The 19905-nt window shown below is 49.5% G+C and overlaps 1 protein-coding gene across 1 annotated transcript in view; it reads left to right on the forward strand.

The window, feature by feature from the left end:
- LRGUK (leucine rich repeats and guanylate kinase domain containing) overlaps positions 1-19905 on the forward strand; it is a 120661-nt gene that overhangs the window by 60610 nt on the left and 40146 nt on the right. The window contains exons 11-15 of the mRNA XM_060244457.1: positions 1531-1650; positions 6630-6726; positions 9472-9585; positions 10907-11108; positions 14659-14775. Of these exons, the coding sequence (XP_060100440.1) occupies positions 1531-1650; positions 6630-6726; positions 9472-9585; positions 10907-11108; positions 14659-14775 (650 nt within the window). The remainder of the gene's footprint in view (positions 1-1530; positions 1651-6629; positions 6727-9471; positions 9586-10906; positions 11109-14658; positions 14776-19905) is intronic.

Raw genomic sequence — 19905 nt, forward strand, 5'->3', positions numbered from 1 at the left:
CCTCCCGAGGAAGCCTGTTCCACTGAGGAACCGCTCGAACGGTCAGGAAGTTCTTCCTCATGTTGAGCCGGAAACTCTTTCGATTTAATTTCAACCCGTTGGTTCTGGTCCTGCCTTCTGGGGCCACAGAAAACAATTCCACATCATCCTCTATAGGACAGCCCTTCAAGGACTTGAAGATGGTGATCAGATCACCTCTCAGCCGCCTCCTCTCCAGGCTAAACATGCGCAGCTCCTTCAGCCTTTCCTCATAGAACTCGGTCTCCAGACCCCTCACCATCTTCATCGCTCTCCTCTGGACCCGTTCCTGTTACTTTCTCTTCAGCCTCTTTTAAACATGTTGGTGAGACAAAAGCCACATCCTTGTTGAACTATGCAATCATGTGGCCTCTGAGCCACTCTCTATAGAAAGCAGTGACACCACGGTTCGATCAGACCTCAACTAGGGTCTGGAATTATGACTGATCTCTGGATTACAGATATCAGTTCCCCAAGAGAAAATGGCTGCTTTGGAGGGTGGATTGTAGGGCATTGTACCCCACTGAGGTCACTCCAATCCATAAACCCCTGCCCACTCCAGGCAGATTCATGGAGGGAAAGTCTATAAATGGCTACTAGCCATGGCAGTTGAGGGGGAGGGCATGGCAATTCACATTCAGAGAGACTAAAGCTCTGAATCCCAGAGCCAGGAGGCAACATCAGGGGAAGGCCCTCAGCCTGTTGTTGGCCCTCCAGAGGAACTGATTGGCCACCGTGTGAGACAGGAGGCTGGGCTAGATGGGCCATTGATCTGATCCAGCTGGGCTCCTCTGATATTCTTATGAAGACCTTGGCGTCTGTGCCTTGTTGTTGGCCCTCCAGAAGAACTTGTTGGCCACTGTGTGAGACAGGAGGCTGGACTAGATGGACCCTCACTGGTCTGATCCAGCAGGGCTCTTCTGATGTTTTTATGAAGGCCTCAGCCTCTCTGCCCTGTTGTTGGACATCCGGAGGAACTGGTTGGCCCCTGTGTGAGACAGAATGCTGGACTAGGTTAACCCTCACCAATCTGATCCAGCAGGGCTGTTCTTATGAAGGCCTTAGTCTCTGTGCCCTGTTCTTGGCCCTCCAGAGGAACTGGTTGGACACTATGTGAGACAGGAGGCTGGACTAGATCGATCCTACTGATCGGATCCAGCAGGGCTGTTGTTATGTAGGCCTTAGAATCTGTGCCCTGTTGTTGGCCCTCGGGAGGAACTGGTTGGCCACTGTGTGAGACAGGAGGCTGGATTAGATGGACCCTCACTGGTCTGATCCAGCAGGGCTCTTCTGATGTTCTTATGAAGGCCTTGGCCTCTGTGCCCTGTTGTTGGCCCTCCAGAGGACCTGGCTGGCCACTGTGTGAGACAGGATACTGGACTAGATGGACCTTCACAGGTCTGATCCAGCAGGACTCCTCTAGTGTTCTTAGGATTTGTGCCCACATGTTCCTCATCTAGTGCCCCTGAGGTCAATCTGAAAAACCTAACAAAGCCTCTCTCCTCTTCACAGCACTTTGCCAAGCCTCGACGCTCCCTACCCCATGCTGGTGTTGACCGGTCCGCTGGCCTGCTGGAAGCGGGAACTCTGCCACAGGCTCTGCAGGAAGTTCAACAACTATTTCAGATACTGGTATGTCTAATTGGAGGGGTCATCATCAGAGTGATTGGGCAGGTTGTCTTCAGATAAAACTATATGGAAGGTGTGACGGAACCGGCCCGATTCTGCCTTCAGACCCGGTCCCGTCAGCTCCCTATGGAGTCGCCAACTCCTGGAGGGAGCTATGTCTCCTCCTGCCCCTTGGGCTCGCTGCCACCACCTGCTCAGTCCCGGGGTTCAGATTGAGAGGAACAGGACTCCCAATCCCCCTCTCCTGCTATGAGGCTAGGCCTCAAGGTCCTCTGCCACCCTGCACTTGGGTTTCACAGAGACCTCAGCGCTTCTTTGGGGCACCCCTGGAGGATTGGCACCTTATCCAACTGCATGCCTTCCCCCTTCCCCGGGGCCCCCTTCTCAAAACAGCGTGGTCTAAAGCGGTCTGGGGATCTAGGTGGTACAGAGATTGATTGCCAGCATTTAAAACAGAAAAAACATTTATTTAAAAGAGAAAAATATAGGAAAAGAAAAACACAAAACAAAAACAGTTGCATCTAAAAAAGTAGCACAGCACAGCACAGCAAAGCACAGCAAACAGCATAACAAAATAAAGGTGGTTTTTAAACGCATCGTATTGTCCCTGGTCTATACTTGATCTGCCTAAGAGAATGACTTACTTTGTCTTACTGCCTGGAGCCTCCCAGGCAGGAGCCCACAGGCAAGCAGCCTCCCTTCCCGAGCGCCTGCTGCAAACTGAGAAACTCTTCCTGCCTAGCACATGGCAAGAACAACAGCCCTTCCTGCCTCTCTAGGAGACTTTCCCCCTAGCGTTGTTGGTTTGGTTCTGGAAGGGAGGGGGGGAGTGAGGGGAAGGCTACAAAGCCTGCTGAATGGATTTACTGATCCCTGCCTTTTTGGATGAAGCACCAACACTCTCAGATGGCGTTTCTCCACAGAAGGCAATGTATGTACTTCTGGGTTCTGCCAATTCTAGGGTTCTCCCCCCCCCCCTCCCAGTTTGGTGGTGGAAAGTGCCATCAGGTTGCAGCTGACGTATAGTGATCCCATGGGGTTTCCATGGCAAGAGACATTCAGAGGTGGTTGGCCATTGCCTGCCTCTGCGTAGCGACCCTGGACTTCCTTGGTGGTCTTCCATCCAAGCTCTACGCAGGGCTGACCCTGCGTAGCTTCTGAGATCCAATGAGATCAGGCTTGCCTGGGTTGACCAAGGTCAAGCCAAGAGACATTCAGAGGTGATTTACCATTGCCTGCCTCTGCACATCAACCTTGGACTTCCTTGGTGGTCTTCCATCCAAGGTCTACCCAGGTCTGACCCTGCTTAGCTTCTGAGGTCTGAAAAGATTGGGCAAGCTTGGTCTATCCCGATCAGAGATAAATAAGAAAGTGCAGTCACGTTGCAGGTGACTTACAGGGCTGACCCTGCGTAGCTTCTGAGATCGGGCAAGCTTGGTCTATCCTGATCAGAGATAATAAGAAAGTGCAGCTTGGTAGGGTTTTCAAGGCAAGAGAGGCTCAGCGGCTGTTTGCCATTACCTGCCTCTGCATAGCAATTCTGGACTTCCTTAGTACTCTTCCCATCCATGGGCTGACCCCTGCGTAGCTTCCTAAATCAGATGAGATCAGGGTATCCTGGGCCATCCAGGTCAAGGCAAGAGACGAATGGAGGTGGTTTGCTGTTGCTTGCCTCTGCATAACAACCTTGGGCTTTCTTGGTGGTCTCCCATCCAAGTACTCACCAGGGCAGACCCTGCTTAGCTTCTGAGATCAGAAGACATCAGGCCAGCCTGGACCATCCAGATCATAAGAACAAAAGAATACCAGAGAAGCCATGTTGGATCAGGCCAGTGGCCCATCCAGTCCAACACTCTGTGTCACATAAGAAAACAAGCGAAGCCATGTTGGATCAGGCCAATGGCCCATCCAGTCCAACACTCTGTGTCACATAAGAACAGAAGAGAAGCCATGTTGGATCAGGCCAATGGCCCATCCAGTCCAACACTCGGTGTCACATAAGAATATAAGAGAAGCCATGTTGGATCAGGCCAGTGGACCATCCAGTCCAACACTCTGTGTCACATAAGAACACAAGCGAAGCCATGTTGGATCAGGCCAGTGGCCCATCCAGTCCAACACTCTGTGTCACATAAGAATATAAGCGAAGCCATGTTGGATCAGGCCAGTGGCCCATCCAGTCCAACACTCTGTGTCACATAAGAATATAAGAGAAGCCATGTTGGATCAGGGCCAGTGGCCCATCCAGTCCAACAATCTGTGTCACATAAAAACACAAGAGAAGCCATGTTGGATCAGGCCAGTGGCCCATCCAGTCCAACACTCTGTGTCACATAAGAACAGAAGAGAAGCCATGTTGGATCAGGCCAGTGGCCCATCCAGTCCAACACTCTGTGTCACATAAGAATATAAGAGAAGCCATGTTGGATCAGGCCAGTGGCCCATCCAGTCCAACACTCTGTGTTACATAAGAGTATAAGAGAAGCCATGGCCACTGGCCTGATCCAACATGGCTTCTCTGGTATTCACATAAAAACACAAGAGAAGCCATGTTGGATCAGGCCAGTGGCCCATGCAGTCCAACACTCTGTGTCACATAAGAATATAAGAGAAGCCAATGGCCCATCCAGTCCAGCACTCTGTGACACAGAAGACCATAAGAGAAGCCATGTTGGATCAGGCCAATGGCCCATCCAGTCCAACACTCTTTGTCCCACAGTGACCAAAAACCCCCAGATGCCATCAGGAGGTCCACCAGTCGGGCTAGAAGCCCTTCCACTGCCCCCCCCCCCCCAGCACAAGTTCAGGGCAAGACATGTTCAGAGGCGGCTTGCCATCGCCTGCCTCTGCAAATGAGTTTCTGCTATAAAAAAGAGCCCTGTGGCTCCAAGAGTCTAGAGTGTAGCCATTTTGTTTCTAAGTTTTATTGGCACCCTTGATGGTAGAGAAGCTGAAATATCGACTGCTTGTATCTCTTTGTGTTTTTTTTTCTTACGCCTTTCTGCAGCTTAGACCTTATGACACGAAACAGAAAACTTCCTACCGGTGCCTTTTGGTCCTGAAAAGTGTTCAGTTTGCAAATAGATGGCTGTTGGCTCGATATAGACATCAGCCATATATTACTGCAAATCAAAGGCTTTTTTTAAAAATCCACACCTCCTGCCGGAAGAAAAATCCAATATAATTTAATAAATTATCCCATTCGGAAAGCCCGCTTGGAAACACCAAATAATTGAAAGCCGGTGGGGGACGTTCCAAGAGCTGGAAGTTTTTTCTAAAGCCCTGTTTTGCTTCTTTTTATTTTTTTTTGTATTTTATTCCTCGTAAGTTTTATGCAGATGAAGAAAACGACAGAATCTTAGCAGAGCAGAAAATTGATACCATAAAGCAAAGTTGTGTTTTAATTATTCAGGAGAGATTTTCGCAGCTTTAGCATTCGTTCTTTCGGATTTCAAGCACGCCACTCATTAAAAATGCGATTTATGGAAGATGCTTAGCCAGCTCGAATCTAAACACGACCTTGCCGTTAAAAGGAGCTTGTAACATGCTTTTGAATTGTTCGCTTATTTTTTTAAGCAGTGAAACGGGACATTGGAAACATCTGGCCAGCGCCAGCAATGACCTTTCAATATGTTTTTTTTTATTATATATATATATAATATCCCTGGGAAAACCGATTCTTTGAACTTTTAAGGTTTAAAGAGTCCACATGCCCACACGGTTTTCATTTGACACAGTTTAGAGTAAGGTGGTGCCCCATTCATAAGAACATCAGGAGAGCCCTGCTGGATCAGACCAACAGTCCATCCATTCCAGCCTCCTGTTTCATACAGCGGCCAGCCAGTTCCTCTGAAGGACCAAGAACAGGGCACAGAGGCCGAGGCTTTCATAAGAAGAACCCTGCTGGATCAGACCAGAACGGTCCATCTAGTCCAGCCTCCTGTCTCACACAGCGGCCAACCAGGTCCTCTGGAGGGCCAACAACAGGGCAGAGAGGCTGAGGCAGAGGGTTGGACTGGATGGGCCTTTGGCCTGATCCAACATGGCTTCTCTTCTGTTCTTATGTGACACAGAGCGTTGGACTAGATGGGCCATTGGCCTGATCCAACATGGCTTCTCTCATGTTCTTATGTGACACAGAGTGTTGGACTGGATGGGCCATTGATCTGATCCAACATGGCTTCTCTCATGTTCTTATGTGACACAGAGCGTTGGACTGGATGGGCCATTGGCCTGATCCAACATGGCTTCTCTCATGTTCTTATGTGACACAGAGTGTTGGACTGGATGGGCCATTGGCCTGATCCAACATGGCTTCTCTTATGTTCTTATGAAGGAGAGCCCACCACCTTCCGAGGAAGCCTGTTCCACTGAGGAATCGCTCTAACTCTTTTGATTCAATTTCAACCTGTTGGTTCTGTTCCTACCTTCTGGGGCCACAGAAAACAATTCCACACCATCCTCTAGATGACAGCCCTTCAAGGACTTGAAGATGGTGGTCATATCACCTCTCAGCTGTCTCCTCTCCAGGCTAAACATCCCCAACAGGGAGCAGGGGGTTGGACTAAACATGGAGCAGGAGGTTGGACTAGATGTCCTGCATGACCCCTTCCAACTCTGTGATTCTGTGCTTCTTCCATTTCTATGTACCCGAGGAAGTGCGTGTGCACATGAAAGCTTGTACTTTGAATAAAAACTCGGTTGGTCTTAAAGGTGCCCCTGGACTCTAACTTCACCCTACAGAATTGCTGTAAGTCAACCGTGATTTGATGGCACTTCACATAAACGTATCGCAGATCTATAGCCCGTCAAGTTCAGCGAGCGAACTAAAGTTCTAATATTGGGTGGGGGAGTTCTCTCTGTTTTCTGGTCCCCTCTCTCCCTCCATTCTGTAAACTTCCATTATGTCCCTCTCAAGGACTTCAACAACTGAAAAGAGGGTGTTGTTGGGTTTTTTTGTTTCTGCCCGGCTTGCCTTTCAGCCCCTGTCACACCACAAGGACAGCTTATTTTGGAGAAGAAAACCGTTTGGATTATTATTTCGTGTCCCAGGAGGAGTTTTACAAGATGTTGCATATGGTAAGCATGGTCAAAATGGCTTCCTCTTGGGCTTCAGGGGAACGTGCCTGCCTGTACTTCTAGGGTTGCCAGACCACCCCCTCCCCTCCGCCCCGGAGGAGGTGGGGTCCCCCTGCTGCCAGAACCTGGGCACCTCACCACCTGGCTGGAGGGACAGGAACTCACCACCCCCCAAAAAGAGGGAAATTCTTCCAATGTGCAGCAACATGTCCACGTCACTGACCACTAGGGTTGCCAAGTCCAATTCAAGAAATATCTGGGGACTTTGGGGGTGGAGCCAGGAGACATTGGGGGTGGAGTTATGAGCAAGGTTGGGACAAGTACAATGGAGCTCCCAAGGGAGTTCTGGCCACCACATTGAAAGGGACCGTACACCTTTTCAATGCCTTGCCTCCGTTAGAAATAATGGATAGTGGCACCTTCTTTGGGGGCTCACAGAATTGGCCTCCCCTGGTCCAATCCTTTTGAAACTTGGAGGGTGTTTTGAGGAAAGGCATCAGATGCTATGCTGCAAATTTGGTGCCTGTACATCAAAGAACATCCCCCCCCAGAGTCCCAGATACCCGCAGATTAATTCCCCATTATTCCCTGTGGGAATCGTTCTCTATAGGGAATAATGGAGTGCCCAGTAGACATTTCCCTCCCTTTAGAAAGCGGGGGAGAGCTTCCAAACCGGTGAATCCCCTACCCCCTCCCTCTCTCTCACACACACACACTTATTGGGTCTGGTTCCTCCACATCTTTACTTGCTCCGAAAATGAAAGCAAAACAAACAGAGAGTCTGTGCTCTGACAAAAGTGCTGCTGACCCTTCCCCACGAAGCGCTTCCTGTTTCCTGCTTCCTGCTCAACTTTAAAGGCACACATATTAAAAACGGGCCTGTTGGGAGGTTTCTAAACCTGCCGGAGCTCTAGAGGTACATGGTGACCGGGGGGGCAGGGCTACCCCCACCGGCCAGCTAGCTGGGGGCGGGTGGAAGCCTGTAAAACAGGGGGATCCCCTGCTGGGACCTGGGGATTGGGAAGCCTACTGGCCCCGTGACCCAGTAGCGATGTCATTGTGTCTGGGGAGTCAGGGCAGTACCCCGGCATTTGGGCAAAAACTCTGTGGTAGAAGCCGAATTTTCCAAAAAGTTTTTGCTGGATTACCAGAGCGTTGCCTCTGCGTCCCGGAAGTGATGGTGTCACTTCCGGGTCATGTGGCCAGCAATGTTCCCTCTAAGCTGAGTTAGTGTGAGCTGGCTCACAATTTTTTAGCCTCCAGCTCACACATTTGTGTCTCCACTCAGGAAAAATGGCCCTAGAACAAACTAATTTATGAAGTAGCTCACAGCATGAATGCCAGTAGCTCGCAAAGTAGAATTTTTGCTCTGCAGCTTAGAGGGTGCTTGGGGCGGCGGGTGCACAGTGGGAGGCCTTCTAGTGTCCTGGCCCCATTGGTGGACCTCCTGAAGGCACTTGATTTTTTTGGCCACTGTGTGACACAGAGTGTTGGACTGGATGGACCATTGGCCTGATCCAACATGGCTTCTCTCATGTTCTTCTGTGACACAGAGTGTTGGACTGGATGGGCCATTGGCCTGGTCCAACATGGCTTCTCTTATGTTCTTATGTGACACAGAGTGTTGGACTGGATGGGCCATTGGCCTGGTCCAACATGGCTTCTCTTATGTTCTTATGTGACACAGAGTGTTGGACTGGATGGACCATTGGCCTGATCCAACATGGCTTCTCTCATGTTCTTCTGTGACACAGAGTGTTGGACTGGATGGGCCATTGGCCTGGTCCAACATGGCTTCTCTTATGTTCTTATGTGACACAGAGTGTTGGACTGGATGGGCCATTGGCCTGGTCCAACATGGCTTCTCTTATGTTCTTATGTGTCACAGAGTGTTGGACTGGATGGGCCATTGGCCTGATCCAACATGGCTTCTCTTATGTTCTTTTGTGACACAGAGTGTTGGACTGGATGGGCCATTAGCCTGATCCAACATGGCTTCTCTTATGTTCTTATGTGACACAGAGTGTTGGACTGGATGGGCCATTGGTCTGATTGTTTTCTGTGCCTCCAGAAGGTCATATGTTTTCTGTGGCCCCAGAAGGTAGGACCAGAACCAATGGGTTGAAATTAAATCAAAAGAGTTTCCAGCTCAACATTAGAAAGAACTTCCTGACTGTTAGAGCGGTTCCTCAGTGGAACAGGCTTCCACCTTGGGAGGTAGTGGGCTCTCCTTCCTTGGAGGTTTTTCAACGGAGGCTAGATGGCCATCGGACAGCGATGAAGATCCTGTGAATTTGTGGGGAGGTGTTTGTGAGTTTCCTGCATTGTGCAGGGGGTTGGACTAGATGACCCTGGAGGTTCCTTCCAACTCTGTGATTCTATGAACATGGCTTCTCTTACGTTCTTATGAACATTGGAACATCCCAGAAGTGATGTTGTCGCTTCCAGGTCATGTGAACAGTGTCATAGACATGTTGATGCTCATTGGACGGGCCTCCCCACTGCTCCCTGTCCCTCCCATCCCCCACTGGTTGCCAGGAGGGACCAGCCAACCCTTTGTACTTCACAGGTTGCCATGGAAGTGGGGGTGGAGGGGAGGGGCTGAAATTCTTTTGTGTCTTGAACTGATATTGATGGTGGCAAGGAGGAAAGGCGATTCAGGAGTCTCCATCTGAGATTCTTCTCATTTGCAAGTTAGTTACCTTTGCTTGTCACCGCAACCGTATCTCACGATTTTAATTTCAGGGGAATTTCATTGCCACTTTTAAATACAGTGGCTTTCAGTATGGACTAGGCCGAGATACTATTGATTCTATCGCTCGGGAAGGGCTCGCAACCTGCGTTCACATGGAAATAGAGGTAAGGATGCTTTCTGGTTATGGGAGTCTGCGTAATCGTGCGCTGTACATCGGCATCGCATGGCGGCAAAGTCTTAACGCCGCCTAAATATGTTTGCATCAGACTGCGAAGTGCCATCCTTTTGCATATAAACGGCACAGAATGAATAACGGCAGACAGATGCGCACAGAAATGATTCAGGCCCAAGCTAAACGAGGCAGTGGAAAATGCTGATTGTAGAGTCTAAGGCAGGGGTGTCAAACAGGGTGCCTAGGGCCAAAATCAGGCCCCTGGAGGGCTCCTATCAGGCCCCTGAGTGACTGGCTGTTTCGAGAGCCAGTTTGGTGTAGTGCTTCAGTGCGTGGACTCTTATCTGGGAGAACCAGGTCTGATTCCCCATTCCTCCACTTACAACTGCTAGTATGGCCTTGGGTCAGCCATAGCTCTCACAGGAGTTGTCCTTGAAAGAGCAGCTGCTGTGAGAGTCCTCTCAGCCCCACCCACCTCACAGGGTGTCTGTTGTGGGGAAAAAAGATATAAGAGATTGTAAGCCGCTCTGAGTCTGATTCAGAGAGAAGGGTGGGGTATAAATCTGCAGTCTTCTTCTTCATTTTCTTCTGTCATCTGCTTCCTTCTCTCTCTCTTGCTTCCTGCTGCATCACAGCTTGCTTTGCCAGGCTTGCTCAGTCGCACAGCAGATCTGCTGAGCCAATCCTCTCTTCCTTCTATTGTTTGAGGCTCCTCCCCTTCCTGGTCCCCTTGCTTCCCCAGGGGACCAAGAGGGGAGGAGTCTCAGCCAATAGAAGGAAGAGAGGCTTTGCTCAGTAGCTCTACTATGTGATTGAGAGAGCCTGGCAAAGCAAGCTATCCAATCCCACCTTTTCTCCCCAAGGGAGGAACCTCAACCCATGGAGAAAATAGAGGCCTTGCTTTGTAGTGACTGAGTAAGCCTTGCAAAGCAAGCTGTGATGCAGAAGGAAGCAAGAGAGAGGGAGAAGGAAGCAGTTGCTCGGGGACCTGATAGGAGCCCTCTGGGAGCCTTTTTCTGCCCCTAGGCCACATATCTGACACCCCTGTCATAGGGTATCTGTTGTGGGGAGAGGAAGGGAAGGAGATTGTATACTCCTCTGAGACTCCAAGTGAAGGACAGGTTAGAAATCCAACTCTTCTTCTTCATTGGAGAACCTTGGCGTAAGGACCACACTAGAAAGGTAGAATTCAGTCCCGCCGCTTTCTCCTGGGTAGCTCTTACTCCTTTGGCGTGACTCGAAGCGTCGTGTGTCAGCAAAAACCCCACAGAGGTTGGGCCTCAATGACAAGCCAGGCGCTCTCTGCTTCGCAGGGAGTGAGAAGCCTGAAGAATTCCTACTTTGAGCCTCGCTACATCCTGCTGATCCCAATGAACAAAGAAAGATACGGGGGCCAGCTGCGGAGGATGGGCCTCTTCAGCAGGCCAGAGATCGAGGAAGCCGTCCGGAGGGTGGACATGTACAAGAAAGTGAACCAGGGCTACCCTGGGTTCTTTGATGCGGTCATCAACGTCGGTGAGTCAGCACAGGGGGCGCCGTTTCCAGGGTGGCGACACAAGGAGGTCTTCTTCTGAAACGGTGCTCTTCTTCATGGCGAATTCAGTCGTTCTGTCACTGCCACTGTAACGTCTCTGCTTGTTACCCTTCTCATTTTTATCCTTTCCATTATAAAACCTCACTTGGAGCATTGTGTTCAGTTTTGGGCACCACATTTTAAGAAGGATATAGATAAGCTGGAATGGGTTCAGAGGAGGGCAACGAAGACGGTGAGGGGTCTGGAGACCAAGTCCCATGAGGAAAGGTTGAAGGAGCTGGGGATGTTTAGCCTGGAGAGGAGGCGGCTGAGAGGTGACATGATCACCATCTTTAAGTACTTGAAGGGCTGTCTAGATGGTGCAGAATTGTTTTCTGCAGCCCCGGAAGGCAGGACGAGAACCAACGGGTTGAAATTAAATCAAAAGAGTTTCCTTGGGGTTTGTAGAATCTTTTGGGCTCAAGTGCCGTGTTCTACTGGAGAAAGTTTTTCTTCCAGACGTTTCGTTCTCAGCTGCGGAGAACATCCTCAGTGGCGTTGCAGCCGGAGCAGGCGCTCTGACCTTCTTTCCAACTCTCTCCCCCCTTTCATTCATTCATTTTCTGTCCCTTCCTTCCTTCCTTCCTTCCTCCCTTCCTTCCTTCCTTCCTTCCTTCCTTCCTTCCTTCCTTCCTTCCTTCCTTCCTTCCTTCCTTCCTTCCTTCCTTCCTTCCTTCCTTCCTTCCTTCCTTCCTTCCTGACCTTCTTGGCTGCTGGAAGAAAAACTTTCTCCAGTAGAACATGGCACTTGAGCCCGAAAGATTCTACAAACCCTAATGATGTTACCAGCCGTGAAAACCTGAAATCTTTGAAAAGAGTTTCCGTCTCAACATTAGGAAGAACTTCCTGACCATTAGAGCGGTTCCTCAGTGGAACAGGCTTCCTCGGGAGGTGGTGGGCTCTCCTTCCTTGGAGGTTTTTCAACAGAGGCTAGATGGGCATCTGACAGCAATGAGGATCCTGCGAATTTAGGGGGAGGTATTTGTGAGTTTCCTGCATTGTGCAAGAGGTTGGACTAGATGACCCTGGAGGTCCCTTCCAGTTCTGTGATCCTAAGAGTCCTTCAATCTGGCCCTCTAAGTCAGAGGTGGACAAACTTGTTTAACGAAAGAGCTGCAAGAATGTCAGATGTTGGAGGGAGGGAAGGAAGGAATCATAGAATCAGAGAGGTGGAAGGGACCTCCAGGGTCATCTAGTCCAACCCCCTGCACAATGCAGGAAACTCACAAACCCCTCCCCCTAAATTCACAGGATCTTCATTGTTGTCAGATGGCCCTCTAGCCTCTGTTGAAAATCTCCAAGGAAAGAGAACTCACCACCTCCTGAGGAAGCCTGTTCCAGTGAGGAATTGCTCTAACAGTCAAGAAGTTCTTCCTAATAGAATATAGATTCATAGAGTTGGAAGGGACCTCCAGGGTCATCTAGTCCAACCCCCTGCACAATGCAGGAAACTCACAAACCCCTCCCCCTAAATTCACAGGAAGGAAGGAAGGTGATGGATGGATGGATGGGATGGATGGATGGATGGATGGATGGATGGGATGGATGGATGGATGGGATGGATGGGATGGATGGATGGATGGGATGGATGGATGGATGGATGGGATGGATGGATGGATGGGATGGATGGATGGATGGGATGGATGGATGGATGGATGGATGGATGGATGGATGGATGGGATGGATGGATGGATGGATGGATGAGATGGAGGGAGGGAGGGATGGATGGATGGATGGATGAGATGGATGGATGGATGAGATGGATGGATGAGATGGATGGGATGGATGGATGGATGGATGGATGGATGGGATGGATGGATGGATTGGATGGATGGATGGATGGATGGATGAGATGGATGAGATGGATGGGATGGATGGATGGATGGATGGATGGATGGATGGGATGGATGGATTGGATGGATGGATGGATGAGATGGATGGATGGATGGATGGATGGATGGATGGATGAGATGGACTAAGACAAACTAAAAAAAAAAGCTGTGAAAATGGTTACTGCTGGGTGGAGCCAGGCAGTGCTGTGATGATGTCACAACTCTACCGCTGGAAGGAGACATTCCGATTGTGATGATGTCATCGCTGCTCAGTGATTACATGCCTTTGGTCCAAAGAAGCAATCCAAAAACAAGAGGCATGGAAAAGCTTTCAGAAGGACCATCCTAAACAACGCAAAAACAGATCCTGGTGGGGCAGCCGCGTTGGCCTGAAGCGACAGAACGACGTTTGAGTCCAGTGGCTCCTTTAAGGCCGACAAAGTTTAATCCTGGGTACAGCCTTCGTGGGCGTGCATGCCGATCTCAAGACATGTGCAGGCACAAAAAAAGCTTGTGCCCAGAATTAAACTGGTCCTAAAGCTGCCAGTGAACTCCAGCTTTGTTCCAAATAGCACAAAACAGTGTGCGAACTTTTTAAACATTCAGGAGAGCCATTTGGTGTAGTGGTTAAGTGTGCGGACTCTTATCTGAGAGAACCAGGTTTGATTCCCCACTCCTCCACTTGCACCTGCTAGCATGGCCTTGGGTCAGCCATAGCTCTGGCAGAGTTGTCCTTGAAAGGGCAGCTGCTGTGAGAGTCCTCTCAGCCCCACCCACCTCAGAGGGTGTCTGTTTGGGGGAGGAAGAAAAAGGAGATTGTGAGCCGCTCTGAGACTCTGTCCTTGAAAGGGCAGCTTCTGGGAGAGTTCTCTCAGCCTCACCTACCTCACAGGGTGTCTGTTGTGGGGGAGGAAGGGAAAAGAGATTGTGAGCCACTCTGAGACTCTGTCCTTAAAGGGCAGCTTCTGGGAGAGTTCTCTCAGCCCCACCTACCTCACAGGGTGTCTGTTGTGGGGGAGGAAGGGAAAGAAGATTGTGAGCCACTCTGAGACTCTGTCCTTGAAAGGGCAGCTTCTGGGAGAGTTCTCTCAGCCTCACCTACCTCACAGAGTGTCTGTTGTGGGGGAGGAAGGTAAAGGAGATTGTGAGACACCCTGTGAGGTGGGTGGGGCTGAGAGAGCTCTGACAGAAGCTGCTCTTTCAAGGACAGCTCTGTGAGAGCTCTGGCTGACCCAAGGCCATTCCAGCAACTGCAAGTGGAGGAGCGGGGAATCAAACCTGGTTCTCTCAGATTAGAATCCTCACACTTCACCACTATGCCAAACTGGCTCCATCAGGGGCGTGTGGCCTAATATGCAAAGGAGTTCCTGCTACAAAAAAAGCCCTGGTTGTTCCGAAGCAGCAGAATAAAGTCTGAGTCCAGGGGCACCTTTAAGACCAGGCAAGTTTTATTTTGGGTATAAGCTTTCATGCGCACGAAGAATGAAACTCGGTTGGTCTTAAAAGATGCCACTGGATTCTAACTCTGTTCAGCAAGTTATGGAGAACTAAACACAAAGTTGCCGTTTTTGACAGCAGTCCCGTGTTATCTTATCTTGCAGCACCCCTTACTGGTTTGCTTCTTTACTCTTTTTCCCCTCCTCTCCAACTGCACATTTAGATGACTACGATGAAGCATTCAGCAAGCTGGTCCAACTCATCGAGGAATACCTAGGACTAGTAAAGCCTGCAGAGTCGGAAGTAACAGTTCCAACACCGACTGGCAAAGTAGATCCAGGTACTACAGGTGTGCCTTTTGTGAGCTAGCAGCCAGTTTACCTGCAGGAGATGACAGTTGCTAATGCCTTAGACATTCTGGATGTCTGTGAAAGACAGAGCCCTGTTTTTATTGTTCAGTCAAGTCCAACTCTTTGCGACCCCCTGGACAAAGTCACCCCAGGCCCTCCTGTCTTCCACCATCCTCCGAAGTCTGCTCAAATTCATGTTTGTTACATCAGTAACACTGTCCAGCCATCTCCTCTTTTGCCGTCCCCTTCTTCTTTGGCCTTCTGTCTTTCCTAGCATCAGGGGCTTCTCCAAGGAGTGCTCCCTTCTCATTTGGTGGAGTCTGTCACTACTTCCATGTCTTCCCGTTCTATTCGCCAAGGAGTGATGGGGCCGGATGCCATGATCTTAGTTTTTTTGGTGTTGAGTTTCAAGCCTACTTTTGTGCTCTCCTCTTTCACCCTCTACGAGAGGTTCTTTAGGTCCTCCTCACTTTCTGCCATTAGAGTGGTGTCATCTGCATATCTGAGGTTGTTTGACATCTGCATGTTTTGACATTCCTGCTATACGCCTTGGGTTTCTAGACTCAATTCCGCTCACTTTGACAAGTTGCTCGGATGCTGCAAAGGTCTGCCATCTTCTGAATGATTTGTCATCTGAAATAACTGAAAAGGTTGCTTTATTCTTGAGTATGGTCATCGAGGATCGATTGTCTAATGTATAGCTGCATAGGACTGGTTTATTTTGTTACTTTTTGTATCTCTTTTTTGCCTTATTCATAATCTGACATATGCCAATAAAGGCTTTTGTTTGTTGTTAACTAGGGTTGCCAATCCCCAGGTGGGGGCAGGGGATCCCCCGGTTTGGAGACCCTCCACCCGCTTCAGGGTCGTCAGAAAGCGGGGGGAGGGGAGGGAAATGTCTGCTGGGAACTCTGTTATTCCCTATGGAGATTTATTCCCATAGAAAATCATGGAGAATTGATCTGCAGGTATCTGGGGCTCTGGGGGGGCTGCTTTTGGGGGTAGAGGCACCAAATTTTCAGTATAGCATCTAGTACCTCTCCCCAAAATACCCCCCAAGTTTCAAAAAGATTGGACCAGGGGGTCCAATGCTATGAGCCCCCAAAGAAGGTGCCCCATCCTTCATTATTTCCTATGGAAGGAAGGAATTGAAAAGGTGTGTTGTCGCTTTAAATGTGATGGCCAGAACTCCCTTTGGAGTTCAATTATGCTTGTCACAGCCTTGATCTTGGCTCCACCCCTAATGTCTCCTGGCTCCACCCCCGAAGTTTCCTGGCTCCACCCCCAAAGTCCCCAGATATTTCTTGAATTGGACTTGGCAACGCTATTGTTAACCAATGTTTTGCCTGCAGGGCTCAGTCCCTTTGTCCTTCTCAGGGCCTCCGTGGATTTGGGGTTCGCGTGGCCGAAGGCTGCTGTCGACAGCAACTTTCTGTTGACCCTCTCTAGCAGACAAGAAATGTAGGCCTCGGACTAGGGCCTTCTTTCAGTAAGCAGGCCTATGAATGAGAGCAGTTTAGGGTTGCCAGGGAGGGTGAAGGTGGGGGGCGGGCTCACCAGGAGAAAGAAAAAGCTTTGCTGGCATCACACAGGAAGTGACATCATCACACCAGCAACTTCCAGGTGATGCTCTGGTATGTGGGCAAAAGCTCTATGGTACAACTGGCTTCTACTATAGAGGTTTTGCCCAAATACCAGAACGTTCTCTGGAAGTCACTGGCATGGTAACTTCCCTTATGAACCTACCTGAAGGAGATGCTGCTTCACGTAGGGTTGCCAGTCTCCAACTGGGTTGAACAACACAAGTTGCTGGTGAAAAAGTCTTAAAAGACCACTTGAATCCTTTGCAAACCAAATTCTATTATAGCCATAGAACACATCAAAAGAGCACATTATGCTTCTCATATATTGCATGCTTTATTCATATCACTGCATTTAGAACACGAACCCTTATCCAAGTTCTTAAAGTTACAGTCTCATGCACTTGCAATTAGAGTGTCCTGCAGTCATCACTCCACGATTTACACATCCAGCACAAAATCCAGTTGCCGACTTCTCTTCTCTGATGGGTGATGTTGCCAGGTAGCACTTCTAGACTGTAAAGTAGCTGTATTTCTTTCACAAAATATGAAATGTGAAGGAAATAGCCGCCTATTTTGTAACAGGCTGTTGGACTAGATGGACCCTCGCTGTGATCCAGCAGGGCTCTTCTAGTGTTCTTATGAAGGCCTCAGCCTCTTTGCCCTGTAGTTGGCCCTCCAGGGGAACTGGCTGGCCACTGTGTGAGACAGGAGGCTGGACTAGATGGACCCTCACTGGTCTGATCTAGCAGGGCTCTTTTGATGTTCTTTATGAAGGCCTTGGCCTCTCTGCCCTGTTGTTGGCCCTCCAGAGGAACTGGCTGGCCACTGTGTGACACAGGAGGCTGGACTAGATGGACCCTCATGGTCTGATCCAGTAGGGCTCTTCTGAGGTTCTTCTGAAGGCCTCAGGCTCTCTGCCCTGTTGTTGGCCCTCCAGAGGAACTAGATGGCCACTGTGTGAGACAGAATGCTGGTCTAGATGGACCCTCACTGGTCTGATCCAGCAGGGCTCTCCTGATATTCTTATGAAGGCCTCAGCCTCTCTGCCCTGTTGTTGGCCCTCCAGAGGAACTGGCTGGCCACTGTGTGAGACAGGAGGCTGAACTAGATGGACCCTCATTGGTCTGACCCAGCAGGGCTCTTCTGATGTTCTTATGAAGGCCTCGGCCTCTCTGCCCTGTTGTTGGCCCTCCAGAGGAACTGGCGGGCCACTGTGTGAGACAGGAAGCTGGACTAGATGGACCACTGGTCTGATCCAGTAGGGCTCTTCTGAGGTTCTTATGAAGGCCTCAGCCTCTCTGCCCTGTTGTTGGCCCTCCAAATCCGGCCCCCGGAGGGCTCCTATCAGATCCCCGAGCAACTGGCTGTCATCTGCTTCCTTCTCCCTCTCTCTTGCTTCCTTTTGCAAGGCTTCCTCAATTTCACAGGCACTACAGAGCGAAACCTCTATTTTCTCCATTGGCTGAGGCTCCTCCCTTGGGGAGGAAGGGGGAAGGAATAGCTTGCTTTGCCAGGCTCTCTCAATTGCACAGCAGAGCTACCGAGCCAAGCCTCTCTTCCTTCTATTGGCTGAGGCTCCTCCCCCTCCAGTCCTCTGGGAAAGGAAGGAAAGAGCCAGAGATTCCTTTGTCCAGTTCCCAGGATCCCATGGGAGAAATACAAAGAAAGCATCCTTAAGGCCAATGAGTGCTAACGTTTAAAGCAAATATATATTTGTATTTTTCTGGGTCCTTTATAAAATTTATATCTCTGCTAACTAATCTTAAATAGGTACACGTATGGCCTGGCCTGACAAGATCTCATTTATGTCAGATCTGGCCCTCATAACAAATGAGTTCGACACACCCGGCGTATAGTATCATATTGGGCGCAGTAAAGAAGAATACGGGACAACGAATCAACTTGTTTTAAGTTGCATCTACACAGTCTTAACGAGAGTGGGATTTTTTTATAACTACCATATGTAACTGCAGATGGAATAGCATTACATCCGGCAAGAGTAAATGCTCTGCGCAACTGTGGAACATGGAGAGTCGATAGATAAGAAGGCAGATGACCAATAATTGGGGAAATTCCAAAATACAAAGGGGAGCAAGATGTATTTGCAGCACTAATTAGTTTTTGAAATTCTGTATCTAAGATTCCTCGTTTTGTTAGATAATATGCATTTGTAAAAGGGAGCATGTAGAGAGAATCCATAGATAAATCTAAGGTGGATATTTTCTTCTCTATGCAAGCAATCCATTTGGACGAGGAGGATTCAGACGGCATTTGGTAGAAATAGCTCCCACAGCCAGCGGAATAGCGCATACGTAGCCAATATTTGTTCGATATAAGCCATGCTCTTGTTTCTAACATACTGGGGCCTGATTCTAGATATTAGACCACATCCCCTAATATTAGCATAACAGGTCACACACTCGTTAGCATATTAGGCCACACCCTCTGGGGTAATCAAGTGCAAACTGAACTGTGACAGTAACCTTTCCAGGCCCTGCAGCAATTCTGGCCGGCTTCCACACAGTACATCTGGGCCCTGTGATCCCTGCCTTGCCCTGGGGAGGCTGCTGCACAGTGTGGCTGGGCCCCACAATCCTCGCTGTCCAGCCAGGCCCCAGGGAGGCTGCCACATGGCTCCGTTCGGCCCAGCAATCCCCAAGGGCCACACCAAGTGACCTCAAGGGCCATATACGGCCCTCGAGACGGAGGTTCCCCACCCCTGTTCTAGACAAAGAGTGGCATAAAAACGTATCCGTCGTCTCACCCTTTTCTGCTCTGCTACAAACCATCTGATATTACTTGACGGGATTCATAACGCCCTTGAACGTCTTGCTGCCCCCCACCAGCGCGTGAGCTTCTTCGCAACTTCATTAACCGTTCTTTGAATTTGGGGCAATTCTGCCGCCCATAAAAGCAACGTTAAAATTTACTACACTTCATTAAATCCATTCAGTGCTTTATTTGTAGGTGTTTCCAGATAAACGTAATGATCCTCTCTGTTTGTGGAGGGGGCATGGCCGTTATTTTGAAAAACTAATCTTGCCTCGAGGTGGGGACTTAATATGAACATTTGCAATAACAGTGTAATAGGGAAGGATTAGCTGTATAATATAATGGTAGGCTATTAAATCCCCCTCCCCTTAACGAACAACCGTCTTGAAGCTTTTGTTAAAGGACAGAGTGGAGGCCCTGGGGAAGGGTGGAAATGAAGATTGAGGCTGGAGACAACTAGAACAAAGTCTCTTTCCAGTGTTGAAGGGACATGATAGCATAAGAACGTAAGAGAAGCCATGTTGGATCAGGCCAATGGCCCATCCAGTCCAAAACTCTGTGTCACAGAAGAACAGAAGAGAAGCCATGTTGGATCAGGCCAATGGCCCATCCAGTCCAACACTCTGTGTCACAGAAGAACAGAAGAGAAGCCATGTTGGATCAGGCCAATGGCCCATCCAGTCCAAAACTCTGTCACATAAGAACATAAGAGAAGCCATATTGGATCAGGCCAGTGACCCACCTAGTCCAACACTCTGTGTGTCA

The sequence above is a fragment of the Heteronotia binoei genome, chromosome 8 (assembly GCF_032191835.1).
Source record: "Heteronotia binoei isolate CCM8104 ecotype False Entrance Well chromosome 8, APGP_CSIRO_Hbin_v1, whole genome shotgun sequence".
Taxonomy (NCBI): domain Eukaryota; kingdom Metazoa; phylum Chordata; class Lepidosauria; order Squamata; family Gekkonidae; genus Heteronotia; species Heteronotia binoei.